Here is a 26,681-nt window from a genome sequence, read left to right as displayed (position 1 = left end):
GCTTCTCAGGAAACACCAGCGGCATCCTCAGTGGCCCCTAGTCCCACCTGGATGCTGTGTTAGCACTGCTCGTGTAGACACTAGGCTTAGATTGAGGGACGTGGATTCAGGAAAAAGCACAGTCCAGAAACAAGGAAAAATGTGAAGGAGGAAATCCTGAAGAGAGTGGTGACCAGAACCTTGGCTGAGGGTCTATAGCCCCTCATTTTTATGGGCCTCCCTCTGATATTCTTGCATGGTGGAGGGCTTCCCGGGAGGGAGCAACCTTGCAAGAATTCCTTTTCCCACTGATGTTAATTGGGGGGTGATTCTGTGGTCCTCCTAACACACCTCATTCTTCTTTAGACCCTATATCTATGGTCCTACATCCCAGGGAGAGAGGATGCAGATTCTCCAGAATTTCAAGCACAACCCCAAAATCAACACCATCTTCATATCCAAGGTCTGTGTGCCCTGCAGGGTGGTGGTGAGGCCTCAGCACCCCCAGGGCTAGAGGGGACACTGGGTGATTGCGAGGGCCATGAATTCATGTTTGTTGAAGGGACGTCATGTGTCACTTCTCATTCCCATGTTTCCAGTGTCTGGTGACAGGAATGCTTTCTGATGGGTAGCAGAAGGAGCAGTTGTGGGGTTGAATGTGTTGTGGACAATTTATAAAGTCTCTTTGCTTGACTGAGGTTTTCCCCACTTCTTTTGGGGATATAGGAATTTTAAATTGTATTTTCTCTATCCCAGGGGAAAATTTTCATTACCTATTCTGGCAGAAGTAGACATTTAGATGAGGTTCTCTTTGTGGAGTTTTTGCTTCCTGTGGGCTGTGGGCAACCTTCATCCTGGCTGTTCTTATGCCGTGGTGTGGTGGGCGGTGGATGTAGGCATGGTGCGAATGCACAAAGGCCCAGCTCGGTGATACTGTTAGAAGCTGTGGCCCAACAGTGTAGAGCAGGCATTCAGATTAGAACAGGCCCAGAGCTCAAAATAAATGCGGTTTGCCAATGAAGTTGATCACAGCTGGGTTAGTAAGTACCACACTTAGATGTGTGCTGGGAACCTCCATGGTTGGAACCCTCAAGCCAAGGCCGCTACCCTGACCAGATCCAGCCTGGTGTGGGCAGTGGGCCCTGACAGGTCCTGTGTCCCACATGTGCTGATGGTTTCATTGGCCTCCAGTCACGAGTGTAGATGGTTTTGTGCAGATGTGTTTCTGTAGCAAAAAAGAAGAGTAATCCTTTACAAAGAATCTCTGTCGATAGGCCCTCTTGTCTCTGGTCCCTAGCAGCTTGGCCTGGGAGCATAAATGAGATGGCCGGTGGGGACTGGGAGTCCTGACCCGCTTCTTTAGGACAGCTCTCAGGAGAGTTCACAGAAGGTCCTAGAGGCCTGCCTGCATCCTCAGGACCCCGGTACAGAGGGAAGAGGATGGGTTTGTCTCTCTCAATTATCTTTAGAGCTTATTTAAATTCCAGGCCAATTGATTGTTTTCTTTTTGTCCCAGATAAAAAACAAAAAAAAAAATTTGTCAAACTCAACGCTGTTTCATTTCTGTAGGTGGGTGACACATCGTTTGATCTGCCAGAAGCAAATGTTCTCATTCAGATCTCATCTCATGGTGGCTCCCGGCGGCAGGAGGCCCAGAGGCTGGGGCGAGTGCTCCGAGCCAAAAAAGGTAAAGGCGGCCTTACGCCTTCTGCTCCAGCAAGTCTTTCCTTTTGAGCCACTTGGACTCGGAAGAGGGTAGGGCTGCGCTGCCTGCGTGCCCGTGGTGGTGAGCAGGCACCCCGGGACCCCGGGACCCCGGCTAAGTAGATGCCGCAGGGAGGGGTCCCAAAGCAACGACCAAGATCAGCGTGGCTTGTGTTCTTTCTCTGGCCTCGGAGTTCCTACGTGGGCATTCTCTGTGGCAGCTGCCTGCTCCACGTTGGGTGTCCTCTAAGCCGAGCTGTCGCGTTGGTAGGCCATCGGGGGCCAGGGAAGCAGTGTGAGTGTGCAGTGCTGTGGACATAAAAGGCAGGAAGCAGAGCTGGGCCGCCAGTGCCATGTGGGAGCTAGAACTGAACCCTGGGCCTTGAGTCAGGAGTTGGGGAGGGCTTTGGAAAGAGCAGCTCGGGCAGCCACACGGGGATACTTCACGCGCACCCTGTGAAGAGTCCTGCCTTGGGCGGCAGCTCGCAGCAGGGGTGTCGTGCTTAGTGAATGAGGGTGCAAGGCCGGAGTCTCTGCTTGTTACCTGTGGTGAGAGGGCCCTGACCCTAACGGTGGGTGTGGCAGGGACTGACACTTAGAGTGGCCGCATCTCTCCTCCTGGGACCAGGCATGCCCTAAAACCAGGATACAGGCCCTGTCCTCAGGGAATTTGCTTTCCTTAGGGGCAGCTGGACTGCTAGGGTGACTGGAAACAAGGGTAGGGGCATATGTTGGAATCGTACTGTTGTAGAATGTGTTTAAGAGGTGGCTGATTGTATTTAAACTGGAGACAGGGCATGTTAGTAGAAATAGCATGAACTTGAGCACCAGACCACCCTGGTGACCTTGGGCAGGTAGTTTGCCGGTCTGAGCCTTGCTTTCCCATCCAGAGTGGGAGTGACAGTCCTCTTGAAGGACTCTTGAAGGACTCTTGTGAGGAGGGAGCCATATATAATAGAACAGTGTAAAAGGCTGCTGGAGAAACAATAGCTTTTATAAATTGACAGGAATATCATCTGGCTAGTATATGTGAATGTATCTCATTAACTTAATGCCTTACCCATTACCTCCCCCCAAAAGAAACAAATCTAATTTTAAAGCCCCTTTGAATTTGAGTAGAATTTGTTTTTTTAAAAATACTATTTGATGTAACGTATTTGGCTGCTACCTTTGCATCTGTGAGCTCTTGTAAGACTAAGAAACAATTGAATTCAGAGGCAGTACACAGATATTGAACCTGCTGACATTTGGACTGTGAAGCAAAATGTGCAGATTTTCCAGAAGGATCAGGTTTTACAGGCTTCAGTATTTTCTGTCCTAGTTTCTGTGATCATTCTTCTGCTCTAGGTTTTTTTTCTGACCTGAGATTTTGTTTTTTTGGGTTTTTTCTTCTTTTTTTTTTTCAAGCAACTTTATTGAGACAGAATTCACAAACCATATAGTCGGTCCACTGGAAGTGTATAGTTCATTAATTTGTTGTTTCTTAATGTTTATTCTTGAGAGAGAGATACAGAGAGCGAATGAGAGCAGGGAAGGGGTAGAGAGAGAAGGGGACAGAGGATCCGAAGTGGGCTCTGAGCTAACAGCAGAGAGTCCAACGTGGGACTCGAACTCACAAACTGTGAGATCATGACCTGAGCTGAAGTCAGACACTTTGACTGAGCCACCCAGGTGCCCCAGTTCATTGGTTCTTTTTTTTTTTAAAAACATTTATTTTTGAGGAAGAGACAGGGTGTGAGTGGGCAAGGGGCAGAGAGAGAGGGAGACACAGAACCTGAAGCAGGTTCCAGGTTCCGAGCTGTCAGCACAGAGCCTGACACGGGGCTTGAGCCCATGAACCTTGAGATCACGACCTGAGCTGAAGTTGTACGCTTAACCAACTGAGCCACCCAGGTGCCCCCATTGGTTCTTAATATAATTGCAAAGTGTATAACCATCACCACAGTCTGTATTTAGAATATTCTCATCTCTCCAGGAAAGAAACCCTTTCCCATTGGCAGTAACTCTTCCTTTCTTCTTGCCTCCCAGCCTCACCTGCAGGCAATCATGACTGTTTTTACCTTGATAATTGTGCTCATTCTAGACATTTCATATGTATGGAATCATGCAGTCTGGGTCTTTTGTGACTGCCTTTTTCACTAGCATGATGTTTTCACAAGAATCATCTTTATTGTAGTATGTATCAGTATTTCCTTCCTTTTTAATGCTGAATAATATTCCATTGTGTGTCTTATTTATTCGTTCTTCTATTGACAAACACTTGGGTTGTTTCCACTTTTGGCTCTTAGGAATACTGCTGCTATGAAAGTCATGTGCAAATTTGTGTGGGTGTATGTTTTCAGGTCTGTTGGGTATAACTAGGAGTAGATTGTTGAGTCATGTGGTAACTCTGTTGAACATCTTAATAAACTACCAGACTATCCTCCAGAACGGCTGCACCATTTGACACTCTTAGCAGCAATGTGTGAGGAATCCAGTTTCTCTACATCCTTGACAATAGCTGTAATAACCTTTCTTTAAAACTTTTTTTTATTTAAATGTTTGTTTATTTTTGAGAGAGAGAGGGTGAGAGAGAGCATGTGCAAGTTGGGGAGGGGCAGAGAGAGGGAGACAGAATCCCAAGCAGGCCCCAGGCTCCAAGCTGTCAGCACAGAGCCCACCGTGGGGCTCGAACTCATGTACCATGAGATCATGACCTGAGCCATGTCAGACGCTTAAACCTTCTGAGCCACACAGGCACCCTGATCTTTTTTGATTCTAGCCATCCTAGGGAGTGGCAGGTGGTACCTCATTGTGGTTGTGGTTTGCATTTTCCTGATGACTAATATGTTCAATGCTTTTCATGGGCTCATTGGTCATTTGTATATTTTCTTTGGAGAAAGGTCTGTTCAGGGGCACGTGGGTGGCTTAGTTAAGCCTCCGACTCTTAATTTCATCTCAGGTAATGATCTTGTGGTTCATGGGTTCAAGCCCCACATTGGGCTTTCTGCTATCAGTGCGGAGTCTGCTTAGGATTCTCTCTCCCTCTCTCTCTGCCCCTCCCCTGCTTGAACTCTTTCTCTCTCTCTCTCTCAAAATAAATAAATAAACAAACAATTAAAATTTCTTTAAAAAGAAATGTCAGTTCAGATCCTTTGCTCTTCTTATAATTGGGTCATTTGTCTTTTCATTATTGGCTTGTAATAGTTCTTTATATAGTCCAGATATAAATTCCTTATCAGATACATGCTCTGTAAATATTTTCTCCCATTCTGTGGGTTGTTTTTTCACTTTCTTAATGGTGTTCTTTAACCAAACATTTTTAATTTTGATGAAGTAAGTGCCCACACAGAGTCCAGGCCATTAGCCCCTTGACTGCAAAGCTCTCCCACTGCATTGTTGTTGACCCTTGAACTGTAGTTTGAGCTGTGGGGTTTTTTTTGGATAACTCCAGTACTGGGAGTGTACTTTTGTTCACGATTTTCTTAATAACGTGTTCTTTTTCTGGTTTACTTTATACTAAAAATAGTATGTAATATGTATAACATGCAAAATACGTATTCATCAAGTATTCCATATTACTGGTAAGCCTTCTGGTCAGCAGTAGGCTATTAGTAGTTAAGTTTTGGGGGAATTAGATGTTATGTGGGTTTTCAGCTCTGCAGGGTTAGGGGTTCAGCGCCCTAACTCTCACATTGTGCGGGGTCAGCATACTTTTGAGCCCTGGAGCCTTGCTTCCAGGCATCGTAACAGCTAATGTTGTCCTTTTTCCTTCCCTCTCTCTTTTTATATATGTTACATATGTGCGTGTGTGTGTGTGTGTGTGTGTGTGTATGAAATAATAATATATGTAAATAGTATTAATTATAAAAAATATATTTTATTTATGTTTATATATTACATATATAATATTAATTATTATATGTATATATTTTATTAATTACATCCAAGTTAGCTAGCATATAGTGCAACAATGATTTCAGGAGTAGATTCCAGTGATTCATCCCCTATGTATAACCCCAGTGCTCATCCCAACAAGTGTCCTCCTTAATGCCCCTTGTCCATTTAGCCCATCGCCCCTCCCACAGCCCCTCCAGCAACCTTCTGTGTGTTCTGTATATTTAATAATCTTTTACGTTTTGTCCCCCTCCCTGTTTTTATTTTTGCTTCCCTTCCCTTATGTTCACCTGTTTTGTATCTTAAATTCCACGTGAGTGAAGTCATATGATGTTTGTCTTTTCCTTGCCTCCCTTAAGGAATGGTGGCAGAGGAGTACAATGCCTTCTTCTACTCGTTGGTGTCCCAGGACACACAGGAAATGGCTTACTCAACCAAGCGGCAGAGGTTCTTGGTAGACCAGGGTTATAGCTTTAAGGTATGTATTCATTAAATGCGTGGTGAGAATAGAACCGAGGCTTGCTTTGTGCCCGCACCTCCAGGAAAAGGGGGAGCCGCCATCAGCACCACTGGGGGACAGCCTAGGCAGGCACAGAGCATGAGGGCATTGGAAACCCCGCCTCACGTTCCCTGTATCTCTGCATGAATTGCCAGGGACTTTGAGGGAAAATATCGTGCAGGATCCCTTCCTGCCCGGCCTTCCCACAGTGAATGGTTAAAGAATGGGGCCTCCGAAGTGGGGGGTCTGGAGTGTCTACTTGTTCAGATTTTACAGTTGTCTTGGAAGAAGAATGTTAGCTGTCAGCAGGAAGATGTGCTTCCTGGCAGGACTCGGGACACCTCAGAGCTACGGCCGTCACTGTGCCACCCTGAGCCCCTTGGGATTACTTTCCTGCATCAGCAGTGGCTGTCCACTGGAGCTCAGGGTTTCCCAAGTTGTTCACACACCTGATTTGTGATACAAGGTCGGCTCCAATGGGGCACCCCACTGGGTGCTGGGTGAGCTGTGCTGTCAGTCAGCCTCAGGGGCCTCACGGCACAGGTGTCCATGCGCTATGAACCCACGGTTGTGCAGTTTGGGAGGTGCTAACGTTTTGGCTGACTTCCACCGGCTGCCATGTTTGTGTTCTCTTCTGTTGACACAGGTGGAAAGGTTATGTCACGATTTTGTGCCCCTAAAGGTTTTTGTTTGTGGGGGTAGATGGAGGGTGCTGGAAGCTGGGGACTAAAAGGATACCCCTAGAACATGTAGGTTCCCAGATTCTTGGTTCTCAGAAGACTGCAGGCTGCCTTTTCAGATCCTTTCGCTTGTGTCTTTTTCAGGTTGGCCAGCTTCTGTCATTAACCATAGATAAGAGGTCAGGGTCGTCTGACCCCTCCTTTTTTAGCTGGAAGCAGTGACAGTTTCAGATTTCTCATGCTGGGCTAGAGGATAGGATGCTTGACCGTATTTTGAAGGATTTGCATTATGACCTTTTTATGTGTCTGTGAAAAGTAGGTGGTGATAGTAACATTCATACGTCCTGATCCCTGGAGAGTCCAGTGAGAGAACATGTGCCAAATCAGGTCATGTCCTGGGCTTTTTGGAAGGTGCCCTTGGCAGAAAGGCACCTGGACCTGCGATTGTCTGCTGGTCGGAGGGGCCTTTGCCCCACTTGCCTTCAGAGCTGCCTGCTGAGAGCAGCCCGGTTAGAGCTCCTGCGATCATGACCCTGGACTTCCCAGAGGGGTGGTCAGGCCAGGGCAGAAACGCCTGATGTTTATGCTCTGGGCCTGTGGCCCCCTGACGGGCTCAGCCAGATCCCTACTTCTAGGCCTTTTCTTCTCATTAAAATTATGAGAAGATTTAGCCGGGGGCGGGGGCGGGGGGAGGGAGGATTTCTCTACGTCATCAGTCCTGGCTTTCTTCAGGGATTGGTAGGCCTCATAGTGAGTCACCTCCAAAGAAGGGAAGACCACATCTCTACATGCTGTTCTCTTGCTGTCTTAGAAGAAAGTGCTGCAAACCCACCTTGACATGCTCTCATTTCTTTTTTTTTTTTTTTTTTTTTTTTAATGTTTTTACTTATTTTTGAGACAGAGACAGAGCATGAGCAGGGGAGGGGCAGAGAGAGAGGGAGACACAGAATCTGAAGCAGGCTCCAGGCTCTGAGCTGTCAGCACAGAGCCTGACACGGAACTCGAACTCACAGACTGAGATCATGACCTGAGCCGAAGTCAGAGGCTCAACCGACTAAGCCACCCAGGCACCCCGACATGCTCTCATTTCTAAGTGCCGTCCTGCTGGAAGTCCTATGGGCCAAGCCCAGGGGGCTGAAGACCCTTCCTGAGGGCGGCAGGCTGTGCCCTCCATCTTTGGTCCCTTCCTTTACCTGGTGCAAGGTGGAATACTGCCATGGGGGTGCATTAGAGTTGTCAAGGTCCCATTGGTTGTCTGTAAGTGATTATGGATTTGCTGTTCTGGGAGTAGGTTTCTCTGGAATTTCCTTCCCATCTCTTGCCCCGCAGTCATCAGTTAAGCTCCCTGTTACAGATGGCTCTGAAGCTGGTCTCTGCAATGCCAGAGAGGAGCTCTCCGTTTTTAGCCACCTGCTCAGCTGGGTCCGAGGGAGGCAAAACAGAAGGGGCCATGTGGCCTGCTGATTTCGGCTTTATAGGTGATCACAAAGCTGGCTGGTATGGAGGAAGAAGAGCTGGCGTTTTCCACGAGGGAAGAGCAACAACAGCTCCTACAGAAGGTCCTGGCAGCCACTGACCTGGATGCAGAGGAAGAGGTGGTGGCAGGAGAATTTGGCTCCAGGTCCAGCCAGGTGAGTGAGTGGGTGATGCCCCACCTGCCAGTTCTCCCAAAAGACAGAGTTCTTATGCGCCCGCATGCACTGCGTCCCTTGTGCATGTGTGCGTGTGCACCTGTGCGACCTCCATAAAGACTTGGAAAGACCAGGAAGCTGTGGAGAAGAGAATAACAGAAATTGCCCCCGTTAACCTTTCGGTGCATCCTTCCTTCTGGACACGCTGTTTCATGTGGCCACGCCCATAGTCTGTGGCTGGCCCCCTGCTCTGTGCACAGAATGGGGGAGCCCAGGATGGCAAATGTGGCCCCAGGCCGGCTCCCAGGTGACTGCAGGAGGGGGTGTTGCAGGCCTGGGCCCGCCGTCCAGGGCCTTGCACAGGCCAATTCAACTCTGGCTTCCTCCTCAGTAATAGAGCTAAGCCGTCCAGCTTAGGTGGGTCTAGTCCAGTAAGTTGTCCAGTAAGGTGGGTCTAAGGATCCTCTCCCAGCTAGTTTCAGTATTTATCTTGAAAAATGTAGAGTTCTCTCTGTCTCTCTTTCTCTCTCACATTATAAAAAGAAAATTTAAATTAAAAAAAATTAAAAAGGAGCACCTGGGTGGCTGGGTTGGTTGAGCGTCTGACTTTTTATTTTAGCTCAAGTCAAAGCCCCATAGAGGCTTCACGCTGAGCTTGGAGCCTGCTTGAGATTCTCTGTCCCCCCCGCCCCTCTCCTCAGCTAGTGCTCTGTCTCTGCCTCTAAAATAAAATTAATTAAAATATGTAGAGTTCTCTGAAAATAGTGAACTTTCCATTTATTCTACAAATAGTTACTGAATGCCTGCCTGTGCCCAGTCCTATATAATATGGTATAACTAATGAAAGTACCATTATGGGGCGTTCTTATCTGGCTCTTCCAAGAGGAAAGTACGGTGTAGTCAGGTACATTGGAAACTATATTGATGTTAGAGCTAAGAAGTGAGCAGTGGTTGGGGTGAAGGAAGAAATACACTGTCCCCCGGGGAGGTGCTGCCCTTCCTCTAGCCTGAGACTGGGGGACCAGACCAGCTCAGAGGTGTCTGAGCCTTCCCTCATGGATGCTTGCCTCTCACTGTGTCCTTGGAATGCCTGGTCAATGCCACCAACCAGGGAGTCACCTAAGGTCAGGTTGGCATTGCTAGGTGCCTGTATGTCGGCTTGTAATCTGGTGCAAGTGGTGTGCAAGGCTCTGGGTCAAACCCTGCCTGTGTGATTTCTGTTCACACCATGTATGTCAAGACAGATGTGGCTGTCCCCATTTTATAGATGAGTTCATTGAGGTGCAGACATTCAGTATTTGTCCACAGTGAGAGGTAGATCCAAGATTCAAGCCCAGGGCTTTCTGGCTTTCCATTTGATTCAAAACCTTATGGTGGAGTCTTGAGCTGTTGGGGGACCACTGTTCTCACTGTTGAAAAATTCTGTTCATAAATTGTTAGTAAGAGAAGCAGAATAGCATTATGGTTAAGAATAGGGAATCTGAAGCTGGCTGCCAGAGTTGAAATCCCGTCTCTTTAAGAGCTGTGTAATCTTGGACAAGTTACTTAATCTCTCTGTGCCTCAGTTTCTTCATCTGTAAAATGAGGATTATAATGATTGGGAGGATTAGATGAGTTAATAACATGTAAATGCATGTGAACTGTTTAGTATAATGCCTGAGACATAGTAAGTAGTCAATAAATGTTCTAAAAAAAATATTAAAAACTTTGAAAAACTTACTACAATTATAAATGTTCTAAAAGGAGTGTCTTTCCCCTTGTAAACTAACCTTGGGCTGGGTTCTCCTGCAGGTGTCTCGGCGCTTTGGCACAATGAGCTCTATGTCTGGGGCCGACGACACCGTGTACATGGAGTACCACTCGTCACGGGGCAAGACTTCCACAAAGCACGTGCACCCACTCTTCAAGCGATTCAGGAAATGATGGCCACACGGTCACCCAGGTCAAGCCAGGGTGCTCAGCACCACTGCTGGAGAGGGATTTTCCGTATCATAATCTTTCCTCTGGCATTGGCCAACATGATCTAGATGCAGTGTTTGTTAACTGTGTTGAGGAAAATGCATTGAGAGCTTGGCTCTGTCTTTGTGAATCATCCAGGGCTTTTTGAAAAAGTTGGGAGACTATATTTTTGGGGGTTCCTAGACCATTTTCCAATCTTGGGGAGTGGTCATTCCTGTATATAAATCTTTGTAATGTTTAAGGTGTATAAATGGAACATTTAACAACTCTTTTTTTTTTTTTTTTGACGTTTATTTATTTTGAGAGAGTGCATGAGCGAGAGCAGGGGAGGGGCAAAGAGAGAGAGAGAGAGAGAGAGAGGAAGAGGAGAGAGAGAATCCCAAGCAGGCTCCATGCTGTCAGCGCAGAGCCCAGTGCAGGGCTGTCTCCCGGTTGGTGAGATCACAACCTGAGCCGAAATCAGGAGTCAGATGCTTGGCCGACTCAGCCACCCAGGCGCCCCAAGCACTCTTTATTACAGGTGTTCTTATGCCTTGTCACAGGCAGGGGCTACGTCTAGGTGACAAACCTCCATCAAGGCCCCCTTTGTAGTAGGCACCAGGGAGTAAAATGGGGCACATCCCTGAGGAGCTACTGGGAGACACATCCCAAGATACAGAAGACTTGCTACTTGGTGTTGAGGTGTTGACAGGGGAGAGGCCCAGAGAGAGGGAGGAGCTCACATGGGCTGCAGTGCTGCCTGGTCACTGTTTGGCCTCTGTGCCTTCCACGCGCGGCGCCCCTGTGTGCAGGTCCTGTAGGTCACTCGGGGGCCATCACATGTTTAGGGAGCCACCGTGCACATGGCTTCTCTGGTGGGTCTCTTATTTCTCTCCCAGATCCACTTTTGATATTGTTGGTAGGCTGGATTCCTCTTCTAATAGCAGTTTTTATTTTAATTTTAATGTAATGTAATTTATTTTATTTTTATTTTTATGTTATGTTGCTATTTTTAATTTACATCCAGGTTAGCATATATAGTACAATAACAATTTCAGGAGTAGTTCCAGTGATTCATTCCCTATGTATAACACCCGGTGCTCATCCCAACAAGTGCCCTCCTTAATGCCCCTTGTCCATTTAGCTCATCCCCCCACCCACACCCCCTCCAGTAGTCCTCAGTTTTGCATTTTAAGAGTGTCTTATGGTTTGTCCCCCTCCTTATTTTTATACCTCTTCTTATAGCAGTTTAATCCCCTTGGGTCTTTAATTGCTAGTTCCTTTCTTCTGAGAAATGTCTTCTCTCTTGTTCCTGGTATGAAAGAAAAGCAGGAAGGACAAAAAAAGCAGGATTGTTCCATTAAAAAGACACACACACAAGGCATGCATAGGTCATGAAGAAAAACTTGTTAATTTGAGAAGGAGGTTCATCCTAATAGGCGACAGTGCTCACCTCTGGGAAGTGTTGAAATCCTGTGCTACAAAAGGCCTCTAAATTAGGAGTCCCTGTCCGGCCTCCGGCTCAGCAGCAGCGCTCTTTGCTGTGGCTGCTCTGTGAAGCGGCTGCAGGCCGGGCCTGGGAAGACCGTACGTCTTTGGTCAGGAGTGCTTTGAAGCGAGAGCCACCTTTCCGGATTTCTGCTTTTCTGAGCTGACCTTTTGGGGACAAACAGTCATAGTCTGGTCAGCAGCCAACTGCTCTGCGCAAACCCCAGAAATGGCCCATAGCAGCCAGACATGAGGCCTGGGCTCAGGCCTGTGTGTGCCGAGGCCTGTACACCTACTAATTACTCACCCTGATGGGCTGGCACCCAGATGTCTCAAACCTGATCATCAAACCTGAATGCCTATTATTTCCAAATTCTTCTCTCTGGTCACACCTTTATGCTTGAGATACGCGACTGATACCAAGCACTTCTTGTATTTGCACATTTCTGTCCTTGGTGCTCACTGTTTTCTTGTTCTGTAACATGTCTACTGGTAATGTGGACCTTGACCCCAAGCCCTGTGATCCTGGAAAACGGGGACTGTTAAAAGGAATCCATCCTTTATGTTCTGGAAAACTGCTTACAGCAGAGAACCACCCTTCCACACATGATATAGACAAGACTTGTCTTGTTTACCCTTTGTTTACCTGTGACAAGGCCAGACACATCTTCCACACTCCCATTTTTTGCCTCCGCTGTGCTATGTCCTAATTTATGGTGGTGTTTTTCTTTGTTTTTTACATGTCTGAACTCTGTCTATTCCTCCATAACTGGTGTATGGCAGGTGCCCAGGGAGTACTGAATGGGATTCTGAAAAGTGTTTATGGACTTTAGAAAAGTTAAAAAAAAAAAAAAATCCTTGAGAACTTTAAAAAAGGGTTCATGTTCGTGGACTTAAAAGTAACACTGTGACCCTGCCTGCTTGTGCCCTGAGGGGAGTTGTGAGTGAACTACCTACTGGCAACTACCTACGCTGCTGTGCCTTCCTCCTGCCTTTGCCCTGAGCCAGCTCTCACAGCCCCAGGAAATGGGATTCGCAGGACAAAACTGGAGAGGACAGCTGCACAAAGAACTAGAGAGGTTTGCTTAGGGTTCCCTGACCTTCCACTGACCACTGGTCAGCATACGCGTATAAGGAACCACATGAATGGGTTGGGGGAGCTTTACCCAGGACCTGGTTGTTCCTGTTCCCATCAGCCAGGGTGAGAAACCTCATAATCACAGGGCATGTAGTAGAACATTCAGCCAGGCTCTGCCTCAGTAGTGTGTGAAGTTACACCCAAATTCACACTTCCTCCATCCTAACAAAGTTTAAAACTGAGACCCAAAATGATCAAAGTGCACATACTTAACGGCAATCCGAGAACAAAGCTAATTGTTGCAATACAAAAATACCTTGCAACTGATAAAACTCATGATGTCTGACATCCAATCAGAACCTACCAGGCAAGCAAAGAGCAAATAAAATAGCATCCCTAATGAAAAGGAAAATAAAATGGATCCAGAAATGACCCAGATGATACAATTAGGACACAGGCCATTAAAAGTTGTAACTGTACTCCAGATGCTGGCAAAGCCAGAAGAAAGATGGAATGTGTTAACACAAGATATAAAAATCCAATAGCAGGGCGCTAGGGTGGCTCAGTTGGTTAGGCGCCCGACTTTGGGTCAGGTCATGATCTCACGGTTTGTGAGTTCAAGCCCCACATCGGGCTCTGTGCTGACAGCTCAGAGCCTGGAGCCTGCTTTGGATTCTGTGTCTCCCTCTCTCTGCCCCTCCTCCACTCACGCCATCTCTCTTTCTCTCTCAAAAATAAAACAAAATCCCATGGAAAACTTCTAGAGATTAAAACTACAGTGTCTAAAATGAAAAAAAAAACAAAAAAAACAAAAAACTATGGATGTAATCAATCCCCTCCCTTAAATGTGAGCTGGAAGTAGACTTGCTATTTTTTGATGGAAAAAATCCATCAAAAGAGATGGCTATTGCTTCCAAGATCAGGTGACAAAAGACTTTGACTTTTTCTTGTTCCCGTACTGTCTCTGGCACCTCTTGGTTGTTTGCTCTGACCAAGCGAGCTGCTCCCTGGAGAGTTCCACATGGCATGGAACTGAGTGGGGAGGTCAGTGGAGGGACTCGGTCCAGTAGGCCATGAGGGACTGAATCCTACCAACCACCATATGAGTGAGCTTGGAAATGGATCCTCCACCAGTCGAGCCTTGAGATGACCACAGCCCTAACCTACCCCTGATGGCAGCCCGTGAGAGACCCCGAGCCAGAGGACCCAGCTAAGGCCCTGGATTCCTGAGGTACAGAAACTATGAGATAGTAAATGTCATTTGAAGCTGCTGAATTTTAAATTTAAAAAATTTCCTATTGGTTACATATCTTTTTTTAATGTTTATTTTTGAGAGAGAGAGACACAGAGTGCGAGCAGAGGACAGGCAGAGAGAGAGGGAGACAGAATCCAAAGCAGGTTCCAGGCTCCGAGTTGTCAGCACAGAGCCCGACACGGGGCTTGAACCCACTGACCGCAAGATCGTGACCTGAAACTAGGTATTGGGGGGGTCTCTTACATGGTGGCAAAACTTAGTGGCACTATCAACTGAGGTTTTGTGGAGAGCAGGACGTTCTAACGAACTTTGTGATCTAGGCTTGCAAGATTTGCAAGCAGTGTTCAAGGTGCCGCCTGATTTCTTCTTGCTGCTGAAGTAGTAAAATGCAAATGGAGGGCAGAACTGTTTTTAAAAAAGCCATTTCTTGATGGTTTAAAAAATTCTCAGCCTCTCCCAACTGCAACTGACAACTAAAACAGTGCGATTATTGGAGATCAGATGTTGTGGAAGGAAAGATTGGTGCACTTGAAACATTAATTTAAATGAAATGAAACAAAAAAAAAAGACTGAAACAAAATGAGCAGAGCCATTAGTGAGCTGTGGGGCAACTTCAGGTGGCCGGATATGCGTGTGTTTGGAATCCTTGAAGCAGAAGAGGAAGAAAGGAAGATAGGAAAAAAAAAAAGGGTTGGAAAAAAAATGGCTGAAATTTTTCTAAGCTTGATGAAAACTGTAAGCCCCCAGTTCCAAGAAACAAAATGAACTCCAAGCACAGGAAATAACACCAAGGATACATCAAAAGCAAATTGCTTAAAACCAGCGGTAAAGAGAAAATCGAAAAGGAACCAGAGGACATTTTGTGTACAGGGAACATGGATAAAGATATCAGCAGAAAGAATTCATCACTAGCTGACCTGCCTCTGAGTCAGGTTTAAGGAAGTTCTTTCTTTTTTTAAGTTTATTTATTTATTTTGAGAGAGACAGGGACAGCGTGAGTGGGGGAGGGAGAGAGAGAATCCCCAGCAGGCTCCACACTGTCAGCACAGAGCCCAACGCGGGGCTTGAACTCATGAAATCGCGAGGTCATGACTGCAAACGACATTGGTAAATAGAAAAGATTTTCTTATTATTCACATCTCTTTTTGTAAAGAATTTATTGCCGAGTTCTGGAAAGATGGATCATGGTCATTCTTGCACAACAACATGACTGTGATTAATGCCATTGAACTGTATACTTAAATGTGGTTAAGGTGGTAAATTTTGTTATCTATCACCACAATAAAAAAATAACTGTTTAAAGCAAGGCTAATGTATCGTGGAGTTTACAAAAGTAAAATGTGTAACAACAGCACAAAAGCCACGAGAGTAGAGATGGAAATATGCTATTGTAAGGTTTCTGTATTATATATAATGTGGTACAATACGACTTGAAAGTAGTCTGTGATTAGTTAAAAAACCTCTTAAGCAACCATGAAAATAGCACGGCAAAGGATTATGGCTTCTAATCCAACACAGGAGATAAAACGGAATCATGAAAAATACTACACCCTAAGAAAAGTGGATAAAGGGAATAAGAGGCAGATGGGAAAATCTAGAGTAAACAGAAAATGATCTGAACGCCCTCAATTAAAAGGTAGACATTGTCAGATTCTGAGAACAAGGACCCAACTATGCTGCCTACAGGTTGAAATATTAGGATGCAAATAGGTTAAAAGCAAAAGAAGGAGAAAAAAAATATTGTCTTAACACTAAGCAAAAGAAAGCTGGAGTAGCTATACTATTGGGTGAAGTAGATTTCAGAGCATAGACTATGACCCGGGATAAAGAGTGTCATTCTATAATGATAAAGTGGGAATAACTCTAAACATTTAGGTCCCCAGTAACAGTTTAAAAATATATGGGGTGGGACGCCTGGGTGGCTTAGTCAGTTGAGCGTCCTACTTTAGCTCAGGTCATGATCTCACCGTTCATGAGTTCGAGCCCCACGTTGGGCTCTGTGCTGACAGCTCAGAGCCTGGTGCCTGCTTCGGACTCCCTCTCTCTCTGACCCTCTTCTGCTCACACCCTGTGTCTCTCTCTCTCTTAAAAATAAATAAACATTAAAAAAAATTTTTTTTAAATACACAGAGCAAAAACTGATACACCCGCAAGCAGGAATAAGACACTCGTATTCAGAAATTTTAATACCTTTCTCTCAATAATTAATAGAGTAAGTAGACCAAAAATCAGTTAAGACAGAAGACAATGCCATCCACCTGGTTGACTTAATTGACGCTTCTGGAACGCCACCCACTAAGAGCAGAATACACATTCTTCTCCAGGTCAGACAGACCGTTTGCCAGGACAGATTCAATTCTGGGCCATACAGCAGGTCCCCATTAATTTAAAACGATTCAAGTCATACCAACTATGTTCTGTGACCACAGTGGAATTAAATTAAAAATCGATAAAAGAAAGATCTCTGGGAAACCTCCCCGCCCCTGGGCTATTTGAAAACCAAGTAAAACAATTCTAAATCTAAAACCTCAAAAGGGAATTTAGTATTTTTGAATTGAGTGAAAATGAAAACCATGTTGTTTATATATTTTTTATTTCTCTAAATTACAGTGTTTTGGTGTCTTAAAAACCTTTCTGGCTGGGGAGAGACTGACCCTCCTAGGGCTAGCCAGTTCTGGAGGCAGAAGAGGTCCAGCTAGGAGCCTGTCTCCGATTTGCAAACTAACCAATCCAGAACCAGGCCTCCTATATCTGGTTCATACTCCCCAAGAAGCAAGATTCTGCCACCTTAGTAGAGGTGTGGGCAACTAGGGACCATCCCGCTAGTTCAGAGCCCACTGAAATTATTCAAACTGGACACTCCTAAAGTGTTCATCCTGCCCTTCTTTGCCTGTCCCACAGAAACTCCAGTAAAGGTTCTAGCCCCAGCCTTCCCCCTCCACCCCTGCTTTCTGCCTGCTGAGCACACCAAGACGTCCCCCCGTGGCCCTGTGTGGCGTGCTATGTTGTGCCTCAGGTGTCTAGGACCTGTGAGTATCATAAACTTGTCTTCCTGAACCTCTCCTGTGTCTTCTCTTGTAGCTACACCTGACTGACCATAACATAAAAGAACATAGAACAGAAGCCAGCCTATCAAAAATTGGGACATGCAGCTTGTCCTGTCCTTAGAGGGAAATGTATAGTATTAACCTATAAGAGAAAAGAAGAAAGATCTTAACTCAGTGACCTCAGCTTTCAGTTTAAGAAACTAGAAAAGGAAGAGCAAAAGACTAAGGAAAACAAAGATTTTTTTTAAAGCAGAAAATCCATGCGATGGGAAACAAAGCAATGCAGAAAGGCAACAAAACTGAAAACATGTTCCTTGAAAAAATCAGTAAAATTGATAAACCGTTAGCCAGACTGATAAAAAAAAAAAAATGCAGAAGACACAAATTACCAATATCAGGAATGAGAGAGGGGACATTGCTACAAATTCTGCAGATATAAAAATGCAGGCATCCTATGCAGGCATCCTATGTCCAACAGGCATCTGATCTAAGCTTTCTTTTTAGCTTGGCTGTGTTTCCTTATGCTCAAATGAGTAAATACATGTATATTTTCTTATTTTTTCCTTCTTTATTATTATTTGTTCTTTCTTATACAATAGGTAGTATACTGTAGATCATCTTCTGCCCTTTGCTTTTTACAGTTTTTATTTTAGTAATTTCTATACCCAACATGGGGCTTGAACTCATGACCCTGAGATTAAGAGTCACATTCTCTATCGACTGAGCCAACCAGGTGCCCCTGCTTTTTTGTTTTTTTTTAACTTAATAAATTCTGGAAAACCATATCAATTCATAGAGCTCTCCCTCTCTCTCTCTCTCTCTCTTTTTTAAACAACTGACAGTAATCTATTTTGTGAAGGTACCATGTTCTTTTAACCACTGATACTATGGACTGAATGTTTGTATCCTCTCAAAATGCTCATTTTGAAGTCCTAACCCCCATTGTGATGGTATTAGAAGGTGGGGCCTTGAGGAGGTGATTAGATTTAGATGGGGGTGGAGTCCCCTAATGGGATCAGTGCCCTATTAGAAGAGCAAGACACAGGCGCTTTCTCCCTGTCTCCACAAGCTTGCACAGAGGAAAGGCGGTGTGAGTATACAGACAGGAAGCTGCCATCTGCAAGCCAGCAAGTGGGTCCTCACTAGACATCAAATCCACCGGCGCCATGATCTTGGCCCTCTCAACTTCCAGAACTGTGAGCCACCAGTCTACGGTATTTCCTTATAACAGCCAGAGCAGACTAAGACAACAGTCTTATGTGTGGCATTTAGATTATTGAAAATATTCTACAGCTGCAAACATTGCTTCTAATAAACATTGTGCAATGTATTTTCTTATCGTTGGAAGTATATCAACATGGTAAATTCTTAGAAATGGGATTGCTAATTCAAAAGGTAAATGCAAGTGTAGTTTTGCTAGAGACTGCCAAATTACTCTCTATGATGGTTGTTCTAATTCACATTCCCTCCAGCAGTCTATGAGATGCTTCTTTATCCACAGCCTCACTATCAGAATGTATTGTAATTTTAAAATTTTGTCAATATGATAGGTGAGAAGCAGTATTTTAGTGTAGTTTTAAATTAGTTTTAGGAATGAGGTTGAAAATCTTTTCATTTTCACATATAAAATTTTTAATGGTCTGTTCTCGTCTTCTGCCAGTTTTTCCTTGCCCCCTCTCCCCTTTCTGTCTCCTCAATTTTTAAGTTACTTATATATATTGGCATATTGGTCCTTACTCTGTAATATATGTTGCAAATATTTTCCCCCAGGGTATTGATGGTCTTATGACTTTGTTTATGGTGACATTGCCATACAAAACCAGTTTTTTGTTTTAATCAAATTTATCAATCTTTTAGTGGATTTAGTGTGTTTGGATTTCGAGTCATAGTTAGAAGCCTTTCCCCATATGCAGGCTAAAGAGAAATTCACTTATTTTTCTTCTAATACTTGTATGGATTTAGTTTACATTTAGATCCTGACCATCTGGAGTTTATTCTTGAATATGATGTGGGGTAAAACTCAATCTTCTCTTTTTCTCCAAATGGCTAACTATTTGTGCCAACATCATTTATTAAAAAGCCTGGTTTTGCCATAGAGATTTGAGTTGCTACCTTTATCATATACTAAAGCTCCATATGTACTTGACATTATTTCTGGTTTTTCCATGATAGACTTGATAAACTTTGATAGACTTGCCTGTCTATTCATGTGTTAGCACTACACTTTTCTAATTATAAAAATTTTACAGCATGTTTTAATGACTTATAGGGCTAGTCACCTTATATTTTTTCCTTTTAGTGTTTTCCTTGCTATTCTTAAGTTATGTATATATTTTTCCATATGAAATTTAGCATCAACTTGTACAGTTCCATTACAAAAAAACTTACTGGGGCGCCTGGGTGGCTCAGTTGCTTAAGCATCCAACTTCAGATCAGGTCATGATCTCACAGTCTGTGAGTTTGAGCCCCGCGTCAGGCTCTGTGCTGACAGCTCAGAGGCTGGAGCCTGCTTCACATTCTGTGTCTCCCTCTCTCTGTGCCCCTCCTCTGCTCATGCTGTGTCTCTCTCTGTCTCAACAATAAATAAAAACATTTAAAAAAAATTCAAAAAAAACTTATTAGTATCTTTCTTGGGATTGCATTAAATTTATAAATTAATTTAGGGAGACCTGATATTTTTATAAATTTTTTTTTAATGTTTATTTATTTTTGAGAGAGATAGAGACAGAGTATGAGCATGGGAGGGGCAGAGAAAGAGAAGGAGACCACAGAATCCAAAGCAGACTCCAGGCTCCAAGCTGTCAGCGCAAAGCCCAACGTGGGGCTCGAACTCACAAACTATGAGATCATGACCTCAGCCGATGTCAGAGGCTTAACCGATTGAGCCACCCAGGTGCCCCCTTTTTTCTATTTTAATTTTTTTCAATGTTTATTTATTCGGGAGACCTGATATTTTTATAATACCGAGTCATTTTGTTCAAGAACCAGAAATGTCTTTCCATTTGTTCAAGTCTACTTGTTTTAAAATTTTTCCTCATGTAGTTTTTAAATATTTATTATATTTATTCCTGAATTGTTAATTTTTTTGACGCATGCATTAGATTTTTCTGTATTATATATCGATACCACTTATTATTTGTATAGTTGAAGTCTATTGATTTCTATATGATAATTTGATGGCCTGCTAAATTATCGAAATGGTAGTTTTATCGCTGATTCCCCAGGGTTTTCTGTGTACATTTATATCATCTGCAAAATAGAGATAGTTTTATTTTTCTTTTCCAAATCTCATGTCTGTAATTGAGTGTCTTGTCTTACTGGCTAACATCACTAGTAAAATGTTGAGTGGCAGTGGAGACCGTGGGCAAAGTTGCCTTGTTCCTGATCTTCATGGAAAGTTCCTAGCATTTCCCCGCTAAATGAGATCCTGGTTGTAGCACAAAAGTTGTGTGTGTGTCCATGCACATGTGTCAACTTACATCTTAAGAAAGTACCCATAAGTTTCTATTTTCTTAAGTCTTTTTAATGAATTTTGGGTGATGAATTTTGTAAAAGACTTTTTCAGCAGCTGTGGAAATAAATGCAATTTATCTCCTTAGATCGATCTATAAATATGGTGTGTTCATTTATTAATATTTAATCAACCTTGTATTCCTGAAATAAATCCCGCTTGGTTATGTTGTATTATTATTTTCATAATGCGATGTTGAATTCTATTCACTAGCATTTTATTTAGAATGTTTTCATGAATATTCATGAATGATATTTATAATCTTTTTATACTATCTTAATTGGGTTTTTACAGTATTCCTCTTTTATATAAAGAGCTAAGAAATTTCCCTTCATTTTCAATGCTCTGGAAAAGTTGGTAAAGCACTGGGACTAGCTGAAGATTTGGTAGAATAACCCTGTGAAACTTTGTTCTTTGTTCTTTTTTTTAACGTTTATTTATTATTGAGAGATAGAAAGAGACAGAGCATGAGCATGGGAGGTCAGAGAGAGGGGGAGACACAGAATCCGAAGCAGGCTCCAGGCTCTGAGCTGTCGGCACAGAACCTGACGTGGGGCTTGAACTCACGAGCTGTGAGATCATGACCTGAGTTGAAGTCAGATGTTTAACCGACTGAGCCACCCAGGCACCCCCTTGGTTCTTTCTTAATGTGGAAGTTCCTTGATAATTTTTTGTACTTCTAGGGAAATTAGTCTGTTTAAACTGTCTGCCTGTAATGGGGTAAATTTTGATTAATTGTATTTTCATAGGAAGTTATCCATTTCATATAGGTTTTCAATATTTTCATAGAGATTCTGAGAAATGGTCTTTTAGTATTTTAAAAATATCTTTTGTCTCAATGGCTAATTCCCCACTTAATATTTCTTATTTTTGTGTATTTGCTCTTTCTTCTTTTTTTCTTATGTAAATATAAATAACAGTTGGTCTGTTTTGTTAATTTTTTCCCAAGAAACTAGGCTTTGGATTTTATAATTGGATCTATTGTTTCTTGGATCTTTGCCTCATTAATTTCTGCTTTCACTTTTATTATTTCCCTTCTTTCTCAGCTTTCTGAGCTGCAAACTCAAATTCTTTCATTTTTATTGACAAAAATGTTCAGGGCTACAAATTTTCCTCTGCTCACTGCTTTAAATGAATTTGATGGAGTATGCTGTTAGTTTTCATTATCAATTTTTTTTTTTAGAAATTTCAGAATTTTGGGGGTGCCTGGGTGGCTCAGTCGGTTAAGCATCCGACTTCAGATCAGGTCATGATCTCACAGTTCGTGAGTTTGAACCCCGCATCAGGCTCTGTGCTGACAGTTCAGAGCCTGGAGCCTGCTTCGGATTCTGTGTCTCCCTCTCTCTCTGCCCCTCCCTTGCTCATGCTCTGTCTCTCTCTGTCTCAAAAATATTAAACATTAAAAAAAAAGAAATTTCAGAATTTTGGTTTGTATTTTCCCCTTTGCTCAAGGAGTTTGATACGTTATTTAATTTCCAGGCGGAAGGGCCTTTTAAAAAGTTGCTGGTAATAATTTCTTGTTCTTATGTTCCAGCACCATTTGTGGAAAGACTTTCTCCAGTATTGCTTTTGCTCTTCTGTCAAAGGTCAATGGATTTTGTAAGGATCCATTTCTGGGCACTCCATTCTGTTTCATCAAAATACTTGTCTACTCTTTCACCAATATCCTACTGTTTTGATTATTGTAGCTTTACATAGGTATTGAAGTTGGGTAGCGCCATTCCTCTAATTTTGTTCTTCTTCACTATTTCATTGGCTATTCCAGGTCTTTTGCATCACCATGTAAACTTTAGAATCAGTTTGTCAATAGCCACAAAATAACTTGCTATGATTTTTATTGGAACTGAATCTATAGATCAAGTTGGGAGGAACTGACATTGACAATATTGGGTCTTCCTATCCATGTAATGGAATATCTCTCCATTTATTTAGATCTTTGATTGCTTTCATCAGAGTTTTGTAAGTTTTTTTCATGTAGATCTTGTACATATTTTATTAGATGTATACTTAATATTTCATTTGCTAATGTAAATGGTATTGAGTTTTAATTTCAAGATCCAACTCTTCATTGCTAGTATATAAGAAATACTATAGTATATATAAGAAAACAGTATATAAGAAACAGACTTATATATTAACCTTGTATCTTGCAACCCCACTATAATTTCTTATTCATTCCAGGAGTTTGTTTCTGTTGATCCTTTGGTATTTTCTATATGGACAGTCATGACCTCTACAAACAAAGACAGGTTTATTTCTTCTTTCCCAATCCCTATGCCTTTTATTTCCTTTTCTTACCATATTGCATTAGCTTGGATTTCTAGTATGATGTTGAATAGGAGTGGCGAGAGCAGGCATCCTTCCCTTATTCCTGATCTTAGCAGCAAAACATTTAGTTTCTCACTATTAAGTATGATGTTGGCTGTGGATGTCCTTTATCAAACTGAGGAGTTTCCCCCTCTATTCCAGTGTTGAAAGTTTTTATCATGAATGGGTGTTGGATATTGTCTACTGATTTTTATGTTCCTATTGATTTGATAATGAGTTTTCTTCTTTAGCCTGTTGATGTGATGGATTACATTAATTGATTTTCAAATCTTGAACCAGCCTTATATACCTGGAATCATTCTCCCTTGATTACGGTATATAATTCTTTGATTGGTTAGAATCAATTTATTAATATTTTGTTAAGAATTTTTGCTTCTATGTTCGTGAAAAATACTGGTCTCTAGTTTTCTTTTCTTGTAATGAGTTTTTCTGGTTTTTATATTAGGGTAATGCTGTTTCAGAGAATGAGTTAGAATGTATTCTCTTTGCTTCTATTTTCTGGCAGAGTTTACAAAATATTGGTATGATTTTTTCCTTAATGTTTGGTAGAATTCACCAGTGGACCCATCTAGGCCTGGTGCTTTCTGTTTTTGAAGGTTATTAATTATTGATTCAATTTATTTAATAGATATAGTCCTCTTTAGATTATCTATTTCTCCTCATGTGAATTTGGTAGGTTGTGTCTTTCAAGAAACTGGTCCATTTCATCCAGGTTATCAAGTTTATGGGCATAGAATTGTTCATAAGAGTCCTTTATTGTCCTGTTCTTGTCCATGGCTCCTCTTTTGTTTCTTCTTCTTTTTTTTAAGTGTAGATGGAGAGAGAGTGTGAGCAGGGGAGGGGCCGAAAGAGTGAGAGGGAGGGAGGGAGGGAGGGAGGGAGGGAGGGAGGGAGGGAGGGAGGGAGAGAATCTATGCTGTTAGCACAGAGCCTGACACGGGGCTTGATCTCACGAACCATGACATCTTGACCTGAGCTGTTGAAATCAAGAGTCGCTGGCTTAACTGATTGAACCACCCAGGCCCCCCTTATTCCTGATATTAGTAATTTGTGTCTTCTTTCTGCTTATCAGTCAACATGGCTAGAGGTTTATTAATTTTATTAATATTTCCAAAGCTCTTGGTTTTGTTTCTTTTCTCTATTGATTTCCTAGTTTCAATTGCATTAATTTCTGCTCTAATCTCTACACTCAACATGGGGCTCAAACTCATGACCCTGAGATAACAATTGGATGTTCTACTGACTAAGCCAGCCAGGCACCCCTCTGCTCTAATTTTTATTATTTCTTTTCTTCTGCTTGCTTTGTATTTAATGTGCTTTTCTAGTTTCCTGAGGTGGAAACTTAGAGTATTGATTTTAAATCTTTCTTTTCTGATATGTGAATCCAATGCTATACATTTCCTTCTATGCCGTACTTTCACAGTGTCCCACAACTTTTGATGAGTTGTATGTTTATTTTCATTTAGCTTTAAATTTATCTTGAGACTATTTTGGTCCATGAATTATTTAGAAGTGTGTTGTTTAATCTCCGAGTATTTGGGGGGTTTTCTAGTACTGATTCTAATTTAATCCTGTTGTGGTCTGATGGTATACTTTGTATTATTTCCATTCTTTTGCATTTATTAAGGTGTGTTTTATAGCCCAGAATATATCTATCTTTGTAAATATTCCATGTAAGTTTGAGAAAAACGTGTATTATTCTCTTGTTGGATGAAGTCACCCAAAGATGTCAATTAGATTGCAATTTGATTGATGGTGCTGTTTAACTTCAACTCTGTCCCTACTGACTTTCTGTATGCTGGATCTGTCAATTACTGATAGAGGGGTGTTGAAATCTCCAACTATAATAGTTCATTTGTCGCTGCTTGCAGTTCTATCAGTTTTCACCTTGTGTATTTTAATGTTCTGTTGTTAGGCACATACACAGTAAGGATCATTGTCTTCTTAGAGAATTGATCCCTTTATTATTATGTAATGCTCCTCTTTATTCCTGATAGTTTTTTCTTGCTCTGAACTGTTTTGTCTGAAATTAATATGATAACTCCAGCTCTTTTTTTTTCTTTTTTGAGTGTTAGCATGGTATATCTTTCTCCATCCCCTTTAGTTCAATCTATCTATATTGTGATAGATAACTCACTAAATGTGAGTTTTCTGTGTACAACATGCAGTGGCTTTTTATCCACTCTCATGTATCTGTCTTTTACCTGATGTGTTAGACCATAGATGTTTACGTGATCATCATTTAGCAACTACGGTTGGGGTATTGTCTTACTGAGTGTGCTGCCATTTTCTATTCTTTGCCCTGTTCTTCCTTCCTTCCTTCCTTCCTTCCTTCCTTCCTTCCTTCCTTCCGTCCTTCCTTTTCCTTCTTTTCTTTTCTTTCTTTCTTTCTTTCTTTCTTTCTTTCTTTCTTTCTTTCTTTCCTTTTCTTTTCTTTTCTTTCTCTCTTTTTCTTCCCTCCTAGTTTCTTTCTTTCTTTCTTCCTAGTTTCTTTCTTCCTTTCTTTCTTCTTTCTTTCTTTCTTTCTTTCTTTCTTTCTTTCTTTCTTTTCTACTTTTTTTCTAATGTCTCTGGTTTTAACTGAGCATTTTATAGAATTCCATTTTCTCCCTTTTCTTAGCATATCATCATACTTCTTTATTTACTTTTTGTAGTGGTTGCCCTTTAATTTGCAATATACATTTACAAGCAATTCAAGTCTTTTTCAAATAACACTACCAATTCACAGGCAGTGAGAGTACTTTATAATTGTGGATTCCTAAATCATCCCTCCTGCCCCTTATAGCATTGCGGTCATTTATTTCACTTCTCTATAAATTGTGATCACTGGATATTTTGCTGCTATTTTTTTGAATGAATTTATCTATTAGATCAATTCAGAATAATACAAATAAAATATTTTATTCTATCTTCATTTATCCCTTTTCTAATGTTCTTCCTTTATGTAGATACAAGTTCCTGACCTACATCATTTTCTTTCTGAAGAAGAAATTTGTTTACTGATTTTTGCAAAGTAGATCAACTGGTGACAAATTCTCTATTTTTTTTTTTTTTCTGAGAACGTCTTTATTTCTCTTTCACTTTTTTTTTTTAAAGGTTTTATTTATGTAAGTAATCTCTACACCCCATGTGGGGCTCACACTCACAACCCATGAGAACTCATGACCCACACTTCTCTGACTGTGCCAGCCAGGTTGGTGGGTTGTCTTGTTTTTTGTTTCTTTTTTTTTTTCTTCAATGCCATAAATGTTTCACACCACTCCTCTTGCTTGCATGGTTTCTCAAGAGAGGTCTGATATAATTCTTATCTTTGCTTCTCTATAGGTAAAGTGTTTTTCCCCCTCTGTCTCTTTCAAGATTTTCTTTTTGTCTTTGATTTTTTGCAGTTTGAATAAGATATGTCTAGGTATAGATTTTTTTTTGGTGTTTATCCTGCTTGATGTTTTCTGAGTCTCCAGATCAGTAGTTTTGTGTCTGTCATTAATTTTGGAAAGTTCTGTGTTATTATCGCTTCAAATATTTCTTCTTTTCTTTTCCCCTGCATTTTCATTATGCATATGTTACACCTTTTAAAATCGTCCCATAGTTCTTATTCTGTTCTTTGTCATTCTTATTTCTGTTTATATTTCAGTTTTAGAAGTATCTATTGACATTTCTTCAAGCTCAC

The 26,681-nt window shown here is 42.1% G+C and overlaps 1 protein-coding gene across 1 annotated transcript in view; it reads left to right on the top strand.

Annotated features, from left to right (window-relative positions):
• Positions 1-10,595, top strand: part of ERCC3 (ERCC excision repair 3, TFIIH core complex helicase subunit) — a 28,034-nt gene extending 17,439 nt beyond the window's left edge. The window contains exons 11-15 of the mRNA XM_058715624.1: positions 346-442; positions 1,549-1,666; positions 5,919-6,037; positions 8,217-8,369; positions 10,161-10,595. Coding sequence (XP_058571607.1) covers positions 346-442; positions 1,549-1,666; positions 5,919-6,037; positions 8,217-8,369; positions 10,161-10,292 — 619 coding nt within the window. The 3' untranslated portion in view covers positions 10,293-10,595. The remainder of the gene's footprint in view (positions 1-345; positions 443-1,548; positions 1,667-5,918; positions 6,038-8,216; positions 8,370-10,160) is intronic.
• Positions 10,596-26,681: the final 16,086 nt, after the last annotated feature.

This window comes from Neofelis nebulosa, chromosome 2 (genome assembly GCF_028018385.1).
Source record: "Neofelis nebulosa isolate mNeoNeb1 chromosome 2, mNeoNeb1.pri, whole genome shotgun sequence".
NCBI lineage: Eukaryota > Metazoa > Chordata > Mammalia > Carnivora > Felidae > Neofelis > Neofelis nebulosa.
This window is presented reverse-complemented; position numbering and strand designations above follow the sequence as displayed.